The following is a 14,902-nucleotide window of genomic DNA, read 5'->3' as shown; positions in this document are numbered from 1 at the left end:
GCATTGAAAAAAAAAATTGTGACTCAGATCACAGTGTGGAAATTTTAATTTTTTTTCTAAAAAAAAAAAATAAAGTTTTGTACAGAATTACTAAAATAAGACAAGAAAATTAAGAGCGTCCTAGCATTAGATGAATGAATAAAGTAAGCCAGAACTGTCAGGTGCGACTTAGTTTGAGTTTTGTTTCTAGAATGTGAATTCCTAAAGTTGAAAAGTGAAATGAAATTTTTAAACAAAACAGATAAATGGATCCAGAGACTTCTCTTTTGATGATAAAGAGATGAAAAAGGTGATGGATTTGTCGGATGGGAGTTCTGAACACATGGACCCCTCCATCCCTGGGCCCATAGAGATCGTAGCCACTGTGACAGAAGCACTCACAGGTTTGTGGCTTTAGAGAAGGTAGACTCCTTCGCTGTCTGTTACCCGCTAACTGTGCCAGCGCTCTGGGGGGGGGGAGGGAGCTACACTGCTTTTCCAGGGAGGGAGTTTAATGTTGAAAACATGTAGAGTTTCTAGGACGCTTTCTATGAAACCTGTACTCTAACCACATATGATAACAGTGGCTTTCGCATCCCCTACCCCGTCTAAACTCTGTTTTTCCAGCCTGAAAAACAACACAGGAGGCCTGCATTTTCAGCAGACTGGCTTCCTCCCCTTTCTTTTAGCCTTCATGACTTATCCTCTGACATTTCACCTCTTTCGCAGACAGTTTACTCCTCTAATAAGGATGTAAGAGTTAGCGGTTTGGAGCCTCTGTTACTGTTTCAACAGATCCATTCAGCCGACCCAACAAACAAAACCTATCCTGTCTGTGCTTTCTTCTCCTGGTGTACAAGCCACCGAGGGAGAATAGCCTGCTCAAATTCTGTGTTTCTGTGGGTCCGTAGTCAGTAATGGAAGTAGGCTTTCTGTGCCCTGATGTCTTCAGTCCTTTCGGCAGGAAGCTTAGGTGGATATAAGCCAAAGGTGAAATAAATACTCCCTTTACAGTCTAAACGATGCAACCCTCATACAGGTATCTCGAGAAACGCAAGTACCAATGTGTTTTTCAAGCAACACGATTACATCATTGAGTTTTTTGATTATGCTACCGTCTTGAAGCCATCCCTCAACTTTACAGCCACTGTAAGTTGGTGTATTTATTTCTAGTCCATAATCGCGAGTGTCTGTGAAATGAGTCAGAGTGGGAAATCATGTACTCAGTGTCTTTAAAAGGAGACGGGTTACTTTTCCTCTTTAGAAATGTGAATGTGAAATTGCTTCCAAATGACCTTTGTCTTTTTTTTTTAAAGGTGTTTATAAAAACAGCCAATTTTTTTTCTCAAAATTTATTTAACTAGCTGTTAATTTGATATAGATTACAACATCAAAGCTCTTATTAATGAAGAAATGACAGTCACAATTTTTAGTTTAATGTTAATTTTTATAAGGACTAAATTTTAATTTTACCAAAGATATAGTATTAAAAATTATCAAGGATGTTCTCTTTTTTCAGAGAGAATGTTGAATTAATTCTTAGTATTTGAGTTAACTGAAAAAAAAAAAAAAAACTTCTAGGAAAAACCCAAAATGCTGTGTTTCTTTATGACATTTTCATATGTATGCCATTTATTCACTGCTCATATTTATGCTCCACCCCTCAAATAAAGTGAATTTTTACATCGTGCAGGGCACAATGTGCTTGGACAGGCTTATGAAGGTGAGGGAGACCTAGGAAGGGAGAGTTGGCTTTGGGGATGGGAATGGAGGTTATTAAGGGTTGCCTCATGGAATAGGAAGCCTAGAATGAGGACGAGATCTGAGGCAGGGAGCAAGATGAGGTCATTAAAAAAGAGCTGTGGCTGGCAAGATCAGAGTGTATTCAGAAAAGTGACTGGACCTGGGCGTTGGCAGCTGAGGACTTGGCTTGATTAAACAGGAGGCAAAGCTTAGGAAACTCTAGAAACTCTGAGCTTCAAAGGACCTCCTGGGTGGGTTGGACTTTATGCTCTAGGCAGTGAGAAGACTTGGTGCCTGTGAGCACAGGTGGGGTGAGAGTGGGATAGAGTGCGTGCGTGTGTGCGTGCGTGTGCGTGTGTGTGTGTGTGTGTGTTTGTGTGTGTGTGTGTGTGTGTAGATGGATGGGTAGGAGGGATGCAGTGTTTGAGGAGACCTGCTGAAGGACTGTGAGAAGAGGGCAGTCGTTCTGTGGTGGTGACTACGGGGGTGGAGAAGGAGGGCAGAGAAATGTGGATCTTGGTTCTCACTGAGTTTGGGAGCAGCTGTGATGGGTGTGTGTGCATGGGGTGAGGTTGGCGGGCATATTGAGATTGCCAGTCTGTCAGGATTGTGGTGGTTAGTAAAAACAAAACAAAAACATATGATGGTTGCTTTCATATTAATGTGCAGAATTTGGAGTGATTGAGTATCAGAGATTTCTGCAAACGGAGCAATTAAACATGAGCTCCAGGGTAAGGTGTAATCACAAAGAACAATGAAGCTAAGCCAGCCAGAGTGTTGGAAGTTTTGAAGAAGGAAAATGAACAAGGAACCAACAGGGACACAGAGTGTTACCAGACGTGGGGCCATAGCGAGTGACTCTGTAAGCCATGTTTGACCACCTGTCCTCAGATTAAAGCAGTCAAAGTAGCGGTGAAAAACAAAAAGGTGATTTATTTTAATATGGCTACAGTAGGAAGAGGTACAATGAGATCCAGCGACTCCATCCCTCCAGGTCTGCTGTTGGGATCATCAAGTGAAGGCTTGAGTAGAGAGCAGTGTTAGGCATATCTAAACAGTCACAGGTGAGGTAAGGCATGGTCCCTCTAACAGATGGCTTATCACGGTCTCTATAAGGTATCTAATAAGCTGGAACTCTGGGAGAAAAGTTTCTCCTCTGGCTGATGCTGGGCTTTCTCTTCTTCCAGCATGAGATCCCTGCCGGGTGTGTGTGTGTGTGTGTGTAATCCAATGATGTGTGTTCCTCATTTTAATAGTCTGATAGCCGAAGGGCAGGATGTAAGTGTGTATTTACAAAAATCTTCATTCTTGCCAGACTGCTGGCGATAGAACAGAAAGAGGGCTATGACGCAAAGGAGCTGTGGGGGCCAAGTGCCTCCTGGAGAAGGGTTCCTGCATGTGGACTGGGGAAGTTCAGCATTATGAGCATGGTACAGACAGAAACTACAATTAGCTGGGCTTAACTCTCTTGCTTTTTCTATCACCCGCCTTAAAATGTTTTGTTTTAACAATTAGGTGAAGGTCAGCCGCTCTGATGGCAATGAGCTGACCAAAGAAGAAAGAATAAATGACTTAGTCATAACGGTGACCCAGAGGAAAAATAGCAACATCTGGAGAAGGTGGTACAGTGAAGACCAGGAAACGGATGATGTCCAGAACATAAATTACACTATCCCTCAAAATGGAGTCTTGAGGATCGAATTCCCAATCCTGTACAATTCCAGTGAGCTACAGCTGAAGGTGCAACCTGGTTTCATGTCCACAGGGGCAGCATGACTGCTGTTGTCATTTTTGTGGGGGACAGTTACTTCCTCAGAACTGAGAGAGCACAGGAAGTCTTAGAAGTCATTTACCACTGTGGCCAAGGTCTGCTTTGGGTGCTTCCTTGTAATTTCATTTTAAGGGCCACAGAAAAAGATCGCAGTGTGATGGAGAGGCTCCTCAAGCCCTCATCTTCATTGGTTTTCAGTTAGTTGAAGTCACCTTTCCTGAGCTTTCTCTCCCAGCATGGTCTGTCTGGGAATGTCCCGTGGTTCGTGCTGCCTTTCTTGTGGTTATCAGCACTGCCAAAGTCAGAGCCTTAACAGGGTAGGGAGCAACACTGGCCGGAGCCCTTTCATCTGTGCTCTTCCTTTGTGAGATAGAGTCTCATCACACAGCCAGCCCGGCCTGGAGCTCACTGTGTAGGATAAGCTGTCCTCAAACTCACGACCCTTCTGCCTCTACCTCCTGAGTGCTGAGATTAAAGGTGTGTGCCACTGCCCCAGGCTTGCTGGGGCTGATATTTTGACTCTTGACTTTGGAGGGTCAAGCAGGGTGTGATGTTTCTTGCTTCTGCATGAGCTTTGTATGGGAAGAAGGAAAGGCTTTATTTTATGTTTAATTTCATCTTCTGCTAGGATTTAATAAGACAACTTTGTTTCTAAGTGAGGACTATGTTTTCTTCTTCTGGGCTACAATGTCAAAACCCTTTTCTTATGTGTCAAACCTATCAAATTCTTTATAGTTCGACCTTTAAAATGAGGAGGAACTGATGTCTGGTGAAAGTGTTTCTGCATGAAAGCAAGAATGAAAGAATCTGGCTTTCCATAATTACTCAGAACTCAGCCTTTCTCCTCAAGTTACTGAAGTTGAACATTTATGGATTTTTTTCTTTTGTTGCAGGCTTCTTTTCTTGATAGTGTAAGTTCTATGGCAGTTCACGGCATGTTCACCTCTCCTAGTAGGACATACATCCAGCTTAAAACCAGAGAGGACCATGTAAAGGTAACGCTGGTGACTCGCCTGAGCATTACAACATGATTTGAAATTCTTAAAATTGGGGTGTACATATTAATTAATATTTTTTTCCTAGGTGGGATCACCTTTTGAATTGGTGGTTACTGGCAACAGGCAATTTGAGGACTTAAGCTATATGGTAATGTCTTTATTTTAAGGTTTTGTTAATTATTATATGTGTGTGCACATGTGGACTGTGCATTATAAATGCAGCCACATGTGTCATGGCTTATATGTGGGGGTCAGAAAGAACTTTTGAGAGTTGGTTCTCTCCTTCGTCCATGGATTCCAAGGGTTAAACTGAGGCCACGAGGATTATGTAGCGAGCACCTTTACCTGCCTCGCTGCCTTGCAGGCTAATAGTGTCTCATAACTTAAGTTTACACCTGTTTATAACCATCTTGAGTGACATTTACCTTACATCTTCACCAGACTTGACTAACTTGTTACAAATTAGTCTGCTCTTTTTATTGCGTAATCAGTTTTCTCTCTTCAACTGTATTTAAAGTAGATAATTAAATTTTGCACAAAGAGGAAAATGTAAGTTTCTGGTATATAGACAACATGGACCCACCGGCGAGAATTATGAAATGTAATAAAACTTGCCATCACGCCTTCATAGTTTTGCTAAGCCCTACCATTAGAGCTCTTTATTCTTTTTCTGTGAAATAATAGGTTCAACATGAAGAAATGGTCAGTGCAAGCAAGCGCTCTCTCAGAAATGACACTTATCTGACACACTGAACTCCATGCTGGGCTGGTGATGGCTCAGTTGAGAGTATGCACTGCCTTACCAAAGACCCAAGTCCAGTGTGGAGCATACCTGTTGGGTAGCTTACAGCCACCTATAACTTCAGCTCCAGGGGATTTGAGGAATCTGACTTCTGTGGGCACCTGTATTTAAATATACAAACCTTTATGCAGAAACAGACATAGACACATAATTTAAAAAGTACAAAATATTAATGTAGCGTGCTAATATAAAAATTGCACTTGCCTCAATAGATGCAGAAAAAGTTTTTACATCCACACGTTAAAAGTATTTAACAATGTTTTATTGGTAGGAATCACTCAATTTGACTGAGGACAATAATAATAAAAATTTCCGCTGCACTGAAAAAAAATGTTCAATGTATGAGGGTCTAGATAGACGAGTTACCTTAATTTAGTCATTATACATTGCATACATGCACTGAAATGTTGCAGTGTATTCCATAAACATGTATAGATATTATGTGTCAATTGAAAATTAAAAGTGCAAAAAAGAAATGAAAATTGAGAACTAAAAATAAGATTTGTAAAGGATGACATGAATGTTACTGCAAGCTAGTATTTGCTTTAATGTTATTTTTTTTCAATGTATGTAGATTTTTTGTCAACTATCATTTATTTTTCATTGATTCAACTGATGGTCTTAACAATCACAATATCTATTTTTTTTGTTGAAATTTAACTCCTATCTCAAGATTTATCATAGAGAGTTTTTGCATGTAAAAAGACTGAGAAGAAGAATTTATATGTATCCTTAAATTTATTATAAATATAGCTTCAGTTGAAATATGACAATCTTTAGCAAATAATTACGCTCTTGTTTTTTTATCTTTAGGTAGTATCAAAGGGACAGTTGGTGGCTGTAGGCAAACAAAAGTCGAGAACTTTCTCTTTAACACCAGAAGCTTCCTGGGCTCCAAAAGCCTGTATAATTGTGTATTATGTTGCAGAAGACGGGGAGATTATAAACGATGTTATAAAAGTCCCTGTTCAGCTTGTTTTTAAAAATAAGGTAAGGATTTATGTGATGGTACTTAAAGCTTCCTTTTAGGGATATCTGAGAAATGTAATGTTTCTTTACAAAGGAATCAGCTCTCCGCATTGCCTGGAAACTTGCATTTTCCCTCTATTCAGCACATGTGCATTTTCATGCTAAGCTCTCCAGTTATTGTGTGTCAGCTGTGATCCCTGTCTTTAAGACTTTAACTCAGGTTCACTGAAGTCGCTTCAGTATTGTGTAAATAGTTGAGTCAATATTGCTCTGGCCTGGAACGCCAGTGGCAACACAGACCCGGGTTTGGGGTTGACCTTGGTGTGGCAATGAGACGGGTGTAAGGAGAGAGGGAGGACTGTTGCAGCTGTGTGCCGAAGCAGAGCTGGGCTTTGAATTATCTATTCCATCACCCGGAAGCTGCTGCCGACAAACTCCCAGTGATCCCAGTGCTCTGCTTTTTCGGGTTCTGTGTGGAGCCTTATCTCCGGTGCATGAGTCCTGGGGTACTTTTCGCCCCAGTAACCACCTTGCACCGGAGAACACTTCAGCCCGGCTCAGAAGAAACCCAGCCTAGTCAGCTCACCGATGCCAGGATGAGCTGTTGCTCTCGCTCAAGGCTGCTGCATTGATCTTTCTAAGAAGCAATTTCAGTGTCATGATCTGTAGAGTATAGCCCTTTTACTATTTCCTTTAAAAATGGCTAAAATGTTGGGTTCATGCTTTCTCTTCTTTAAAATGGTTATTTTATTTTATCTTTTTGTATGACAGAGTGAGTCTAGGCGAATGAACTGCACCCCAACCCTGAGTAACACTAACTTCCTCTAAGTATAATATAAACTTCTATTTTTTTTTATCTTATGAAAAATTTTTGGAGACATAGCAATATGTTTTTTAGTGTCAGTCAAAAAAGTCACTTTATAATAATTGCCTGAAACAAAGTTAATTTTAGGAGGGAGTTATGGAGGCTTACATAGGGAGACAGAGGGAGACATAGGGAGACAGAGACCTCTAGGGACAAGTCTAAGATTGGTGTGTAAGATTAGCCACACTGGGGAAGCACAGGATAATAAAAGATGTCTCCAGGAAATATTTTTTTTGGACAAATGAAATAGAAAACTTCAATTATATTTTCAAAAAGAATATTTCAAATAGGATTCTCTGACTTTTCTATGATGATGATAAAAAAGACTGAAGGGAAAGCAGTTTGGGACCGTACATGGGAGGAAGCCAGTCAATGGTTCAGCCACTTGGAGGGACATCTTGGTTGGCCAGTGTAACCAAGGGCGCAGTTTGCTGTTGGGATTGAGCTGGATGACATGGAGGTCCTCAGCAGGAATGGAACTTTTCCCTCATGACGGAGTCATGGTCTTTATGAAGTATTAGTTGGGCCGTATTTTGTCCGACTAATAGATAAAGACCAATGAAGTTCAAGGAGCCGTGGAGAGGGTAGAGGAGCCTGATGAGAGTGTGGTCTGACCACTCCCTTTCTGGAAAGAGGTGTTTTTCACTCACACCCTGGATAGTTCTGTGAGAACTGTTCCAGAGAGCTCTTATTGAGCTTGTTCCTGAGTGAAGTCACCAACTTGTCAGGACCTACAGAAGTTTTCCTCTTCCCCATCTCTTCATTTAGAGGGCGGCCTTCTCCAGGTAGTTTAGATACTGTTGTCCTATGTTCAACATGAGCTTAGGGCTGGGAAATGGAAAATGGAGAAAGGAAGGAAGCAAGGTAGAGAGGTGAAGATTAATTGGTGTTTATACCACAGGGAGATGTTTCATTAGAGCAAAGTTGTATATGGTTTTGGAATTATCCCTGGGCCAAGACAGAGGTAGAAACAATGGGTTTTGAGACATTGATCTGGAGAAAATGAAATAAGTTAATTTTTGCCTTCTCCATTTCTTAGGTAAAGCTGTTTTGGAGTAAATCTAGTGCCAAGCCGTCCGAGAAGGTCTCTCTCAGGATCTCTGTAACACAGTCTGACTCCATAGTTGGGATTGTAGCTGTTGATAAAAGTGTGAATTTGATGAATGCCTCAAACGATATTACAATGGAAAATGTAAGTTTAACTTTTTTTTTTTGTAAAAAATGTATGTTAGTAACTATTACATTACCTTAAGTATTTAAAGAAAATTCATTAGTCCCTTTGGATAGTAATGAAAAAGCCTTTGAAGAACGCATCTGTGTTCCAGTGTAAGCTGGGCAAGAACACATGTGTATGGGCACATGTTTTAGAATAGAACATGCTTATGTGCTTTAAATTGACTGTCTTTTGGCATCTCTTATATTTTTAATACCTGTTATTACCATTTGGATCTTAATTTTTGTTCTTCATACTAATTATATATATATATAGCTAATGCTTCCTTGCATGCCTTTTGTATATTTACCGCGCTTACTCTAAAATTTTTAATTGTTTTTAAATATTAATTTACATTTTCTAGTTATAGGATTTCGATGATCAGTGTGTTTTCTGAGCACTTTTGGACCCTATGAGTCATGTGTTTGTGTGTCTCTGTGTATATGGCCTTAGAAAGTCAACCTACGACGTTGTACCATGCTAGGCAAGTCCTCTGCCACCGAGGTACATGCTGTGGTTATTTGTTATTGTTGTTGTTGTTGTTGTTAGTGTTATTAATTGTTTGTTTGCTTGTTTTTTTTGAGGCAGAGTTTCTTTGTGTGTTCTTGGTTGTTCCCAAACTAGCTCTGTAGACCAGGCTGGCCTCAACCTCACAGAGATCCGCCTGCCTCTGCCTCCCTAGTGCTGGGATTAAGAGCCTGTACTGTCACTTTACTATTGCTATTGGAGACAGATTCTTACTATGTGACATAGACTCAGGATTCTCTTGCTTCAGCCTTCCTCAGCATGGGCGGACAGCTGGAAGCCTGTAGGTAGCTCAGTAGGTTGGAGAATGCCCAGGCAACTCAGCTCATCTCTCTTTCTTCCAGGCACCTTTGATGATCTGCCTCTTCCAGGCGACTCGGCTCCTCTCTGAGTCTTCTAAGTGTCTCAGTCTCCTTCCTGCTTATATCAGTGGCTCTCCACCCTTCATGGGTCGAACAACCCTTTTACATGGGCCGCATATCGGATAGCCTGCATAGTAGATATTTACAATTCATAACAGGAGAAAAATTACAGTTATCATGTAGCAGTGAATATATTTTTTTGTTTGGGGGACCACCACAACATGAGGAACTCTATTAAAGGATCACAGCATTAGGAAGGTTGAGAACCACTGGCTTGGCTGGAGAGATGGCTCAACAGTTAAGAGAACCCACTGGCTTATACGTACTTGGGGAGGGAAGGAGCCTAGTGAATCTGATCAGTTTCAGGGACTTCCTAAAGCCTTTGGGTTGCTTACTTCCTGAGATAAACGAATTCTATGCTAGATGGACTGCTTCATCCCCTGTAGAACATTCTACTGTGCTTCAAAGAGCTCCCCTAAAAGATGGAAGGTTCATTTCAAAGGAAGTTGATATACAACATTGGCTTCTCCATGCACCTTGTCACGTACTATGGTGAACTGAATCATATGATGTGAAACATCTCTCTGCTTCTAAAAGAGAAAGTCAAGTCTTTCCTCTTTTCTGGTGATTAGGAGTATTTGGACCAGATGAAGATGCTCACTAAGGAAGCTTCCCCTTCATTCCCTTGCATTTCCATTCTTCTCATGAGGGCAAACTCTCTTGTTCTCCCTATCTCTCTCTCTCATTCACTATTTACTTACCTATTTATTATTTCTTTATCTATCTTTTTATCTATTTATTTATTTATTTTTGAGATAAGGTCTTTTTATGTGCCCTGGCTCTCCTGGAGCTCACTATGTAGAACAGCTTGGCCTCGAACCCAGAGAACCACTTCCCTCTACCTCCTGAGTGCTGAGATTAAAGGTGTGTGCTAGCATGTCAGGCTGTTATTCTCAGTCTTAGTGAAGCTACCCTCCAGACTTTTTTATTTTTATTTTTAAATAATTTTATACATTCACTTGTATCCCAGCTGTAGCCCTTTCCCTCTTCCCCCCCAATCCTCCCCTCCCTCCCTCATCTCCTCCCTGCCCCCTTCTGAGTCCACTGAGAGGGGGTGTCCTCCTCTCCTTCTGTCTGGCCCTAGCTTATCAGTTATCTTCAGGATGGTTGCAATGTCCTTATCTGTGGCCTAGCACGGATGCTCCTCCCTCAGGGGAGAGGGGAAGCTCATGAATTCATGTCAGAAACAATTCCTGTTCCCCTTACTAGGGAACCTACTTGGATACTGAGCTACCATGGGCTATGTCTGAGCAGAGGCTTAGGTTATATCCATGCATGGTCCTTGGTTGGATAAACAGTCTCATAGAAGACCCATGTGCTCAGATATATTTGGACCTTGTGGGGCTCCCTGTCCCCTCTAGGATATATTAATTCCTCCTTCCTTCATATGATTCCCTACACTCTGCCGAAGGTTTGGTTATGGGTCTCAGCATCTGCTTTGATACACTGCTAGGTAGAGTCTTTCAGGTGCCTTCTGTGGTAGGCTACTGTCCTGTTACTTGTTTTCTCCTATTTCTAATGTCCATCCCCTTTGTCTTTCTAGATGAGGATTGATCATCTTACCCCTGGACCTCTTTCCTGTTTATCTTCTTTAGGTGTATATATCTTAGGATGTTTATCCTATCTTATAGGTCTATATAAGTGAGTATATACCATGTGTGTCTTTCTGCTTTTGGGATACCTCACTCAGGATGATTTTTTTCTAGATCCCACCATTTGCCTGCAAAATTCATGATTTCCTTGTTTTTAATTGCTCAGTAATTCCATTGTGTAAAAGTACCACAATTTCTGTATCCATTCCTCCATTGATGGACAACTGGGTTGTTTCCAGGTTCTGGCTTTATGAATAAAACTGCTACAAACATGGTTGAACAAATGTCCTTGTTGTGTACTTGAACATCTTTTGGATATATGCCTAGGAGTGGTATAGCTGAATCTTGAGGTAGCACTATTTCTAATTGTCTGAGAAAGCGCCAGATTGATTTCCATAGTAATTGTACCAGTTGACATTCCCACCAGCAATGGAGAAGGGTTCCCCTTTCTCCACATCCTCTTCAGCATGCGTTATCTCTTGAGTTTTTGATCTTAGACATTTTGATGGGTGTCAGGTGAAATCTCAGGGTCGTTTTGATTTGTATCTCTCTGATGGCTAGGGATGTTGAACATCTTATGTGTTTCTCTGCCATTCTATATTCTTCTACAGAGAATTCTCTGTTTAGCTCTGGGTTACTTGAATTATTGCCTTTTAACTTTTTTAGTTCTTTATATATTCCAGATATCAACCCTCTATCAGATGTTGGGTTGGTGAAGATCCTTTCTCAATCTATAGGCTGTTGTTTTGTTCTAACGACAGTGTCTTTTGCTTTATAGAAGTTTTTCAGTTTCATGAGGTCCTATTTATTGATTGTTGCTCTTAGGGCCTGTGCTGGTGGTGTTCTGTTCAGGAAGTTGTCTCCTGTGCCAATGAGTTCTAGAGTCTTCCCCACTTTTTCTTCTAACCGATTTAGAGTATCTGGTTTCATATTGAGGTCTTTGATCCACTTGGACTTTAGTTTTGTGCAGCGTGATAAATATGGATCTATGTTCATTTTTCTGCATGTAGACACCCAGTTGGACCAGCACCATTTGTTGAAGATGCTGTCTTTTTTTTCCATTGAATGGTTTTGGCTTCTTTGTAAAAAATCAAGTATTCATAGGTGTGTGGGTTTATTTTTGGGTCTTCTATTCAGTTCCATTGATCTACCTTTCTGTTTCTATGCTAGTACCAAGCAGTTTTTATTATTATTGCTCTGTAACACAACTTGAGATCAGGGATGGAGATACCTCCAGAGGATCTGTTGTTGTACAGGATTGTTTTGGGAATCCTGGGTTTTTTGTTTCTCCATATGAAGCTGAGAATTTTTCTTTCAAGGTCTGTAAAGAATTCTGTTGGTATTTTGATGGGAATTGCATTGAATCTGTAGATTGCTTTTGGCAGGATGTGGCAATTTTCACTATGTTAATCCTACCGATCCATGAGCACGGGAGATCTTTCCATCTTCTGATATCTTCTTCGATTTCTTTCTTCAGAGACTTGAAGTTTTTTCAAACAGGCCTTTCACCTGCTTGGTTATACTCTCCAGGCTTTAAAGCTAAACCTCTTCTTCCCTTTAAAGCCCTGTCGTGTTTAGATATGTCCATATATTATATTGTTTCTGTCTAATGCTGTTCTTATTACCTTGAGGCAAATCATGGCCTTGATGACATTTCTCTATAATAAACGTCATCCTTGAAGGGAATTTATGTGTCAAGTCCCCGGCTCCTCACCATGGGGAAAAATCACGGGGGCCTCCTTTTATTTCTTTTTAACAAAGGCATAATTTGTGCTGTAATTCCGGGGTTTTTAGAAAGAAGTAGTAGATGGAGGCTTAGGGGCTGTAATATTATCCTCAGTCCTCAAGGTTTCCTGCTTTTATTAAGTTCACCCTTAAGCATTTAAGGAAAACCAGCACCGAGTCTCCAGGCGTTATGACCCACCAGCCTGGAGCGTCTGGAGAACGGAGGAAATGTGGATGTTTGAGGACTGTTTCCCTCACTTTCTCACACCCCAGGGTAGAGAAATGCTGAACTGATATCCTCAGGATTTCTGAATGCTGCTGCGGTTGCAGATTTCAACAAGGAAGTACCCGAGGCAGCTCCATCTCCCCAAGCGAGAACAGAAATTAAAGCCTTTCTTCCAGGCTGCAGTCTCCTGACTGCTGCTCTAGCTGTCTTCTGCCCAGTGTCAACCCGCACACTGCCATCCGCCACCAACACTTTCCACTCTCTGTTTACATTCCACTCACTCAGGTTTCCTGTTTGCTGTTGTTGTTTTTCCAGAGTTGACTCTGAAGTGGGGCGTCAGTTTTCCTGACTTTCCCGCGCTGCAGTGTGCAGTTCTGTAGGTCAGAACCGGGTCTCATCCTATCGCTGGTATCCGCTATACGTGTATGCCACATTTTGTTTAACCCTCTAAACTTTTGGCTGCTGTGAACGCTGGTGAACACTGGTGTAGAGGCCCCCCTGAGTCTTTGCTTTCAGTTCCTTTGAGTTTATATCTCAGTGTAGAATTGCAGGGTCAGATTCTGGTTCCATGTTTACTCTTTTGAGGAAAAGAGAAAGAAATTTTATCAATCATTCTAGTCTGTTTTACCCATTTTTATATTGTTTTTAAGGAGACTTAAAAACAATTGTATTGCTTAAGTGATGTCATCAAATAGCTCATTATTAAAAAAGAACTCTTCCTGGTGCAATTCTAATGCTTTGATTACCAGTGAAGCTGGGTATTTTTTGAATATTAAAAATATAATCATGCTTTTGTGGATTTAAGTGACTGTCTTCTTACATAATTTGTGTCAACCCTCTCTACGTTAACCCATTTGTGTCTGTTAAAGTCATGGATAAATTTTGGTGCTGACCTCTATGTGTTGATCGTGCCAGTGACATTTCAGTTTCTTTCAGGAAAACTTCATGTTTATATTTATAGGAAACTCTGTATCACTGAGCAGAGTAAACATAATTTTAAAGGAGAAACGTAATTGTGGGTGACTGAATAATAAACAATCATTCATATATTCATGGTACCTGGATTTGTGCCATTTTCAGTTTCGGTAACGCTGGGACTGTATACTGAACGGCTTCTAAGAGGTGGGTCGGGGGCAGGATAGGCTGATAAGAATCAGTTCACTCTGTGTCTTCTCTTCCGTGCAGCTGGTCCATGAACTGGAACTTTATAACACAGGATATTACCTAGGCATGTTCATGAACTCCTTCGCTGTCTTCCAGGTATGTGGAGTTGGCCAAATAACCTGAAAGGATATTCGTGCCTTTTACTATTATACTCACTTTCATAATTAATTATCACACTGAAGACGAACCTCTGTTGGGGGTGTGACTGAAGTTTACTGTTCTATAAATTTAATCTGAGTGGAGAAATATATCCTTTTGGTTTTAAAAGCAAATGGATAAAAGTGACTGATTCTCCATTAGATCAGTGGAATTGTCACTAAACATACTTTTCTTTTAAATTACAATATTTGACCTTGAAAAGGATGTTTTTATGAATGTGCATGAGAGAAAAAGGGTGGAGGGAAAGACACACACACACACACACACTTGTACACTTGCCAGATGGGCTTGTGGGAGATTTCTATGATTAGAGAACATTTATTTTATTTTTGTTTAATTTTTAAAATTTTCTCTCTAGGAGTGTGGTCTCTGGGTGATGACGGATGCAAACCTTGTAAAGAATAACATTGATGGTGTTTGTAAGTAAAACCTGACAACATGCCTCACTAGTTGCATTTTACCTCATATATTGAATATTACCTACAATGGGACAGGTGCTTTCTGGTTCAGTATGACTGCTATGTGCAAAAGAGTTGACTTAAAATGTATAGGAATGCGTAGATTATCTGAATAGGACTTGAACATGTGGAGATTGTGGCATCTGTCCAGGATGCTGCGGGTAAGGAGTGGAGGACACCACCTATTGTATCCTTGGCTGAGGATCTTCTACTGTTTCACCACAAGAGAGACTTTTAAACTCTCAATAGCAGGTTTGTCTCCTGGCAGCTACCCAAGTGATGGACATTCAT

At 40.8% G+C, this 14,902-nt stretch overlaps 1 protein-coding gene across 1 annotated transcript in view; it reads left to right on the top strand.

Annotated features, from left to right (window-relative positions):
• Cd109 (CD109 molecule) overlaps positions 1 to 14,902 on the top strand; it is a 103,642-nt gene that overhangs the window by 38,567 nt on the left and 50,173 nt on the right. The window contains exons 9-17 of the mRNA XM_021656485.2: positions 242 to 383; positions 1,019 to 1,128; positions 3,238 to 3,462; positions 4,387 to 4,488; positions 4,577 to 4,639; positions 6,107 to 6,283; positions 8,167 to 8,319; positions 14,016 to 14,090; positions 14,512 to 14,572. Of these exons, the coding sequence (XP_021512160.2) occupies positions 242 to 383; positions 1,019 to 1,128; positions 3,238 to 3,462; positions 4,387 to 4,488; positions 4,577 to 4,639; positions 6,107 to 6,283; positions 8,167 to 8,319; positions 14,016 to 14,090; positions 14,512 to 14,572 (1,108 nt within the window). The remainder of the gene's footprint in view (positions 1 to 241; positions 384 to 1,018; positions 1,129 to 3,237; positions 3,463 to 4,386; positions 4,489 to 4,576; positions 4,640 to 6,106; positions 6,284 to 8,166; positions 8,320 to 14,015; positions 14,091 to 14,511; positions 14,573 to 14,902) is intronic.

Source organism: Meriones unguiculatus, chromosome 6, assembly GCF_030254825.1.
Source record: "Meriones unguiculatus strain TT.TT164.6M chromosome 6, Bangor_MerUng_6.1, whole genome shotgun sequence".
Taxonomy (NCBI): domain Eukaryota; kingdom Metazoa; phylum Chordata; class Mammalia; order Rodentia; family Muridae; genus Meriones; species Meriones unguiculatus.
Note: the sequence above shows the minus strand (reverse complement) of the source record. Positions and strands in the feature narration are given on the sequence as shown.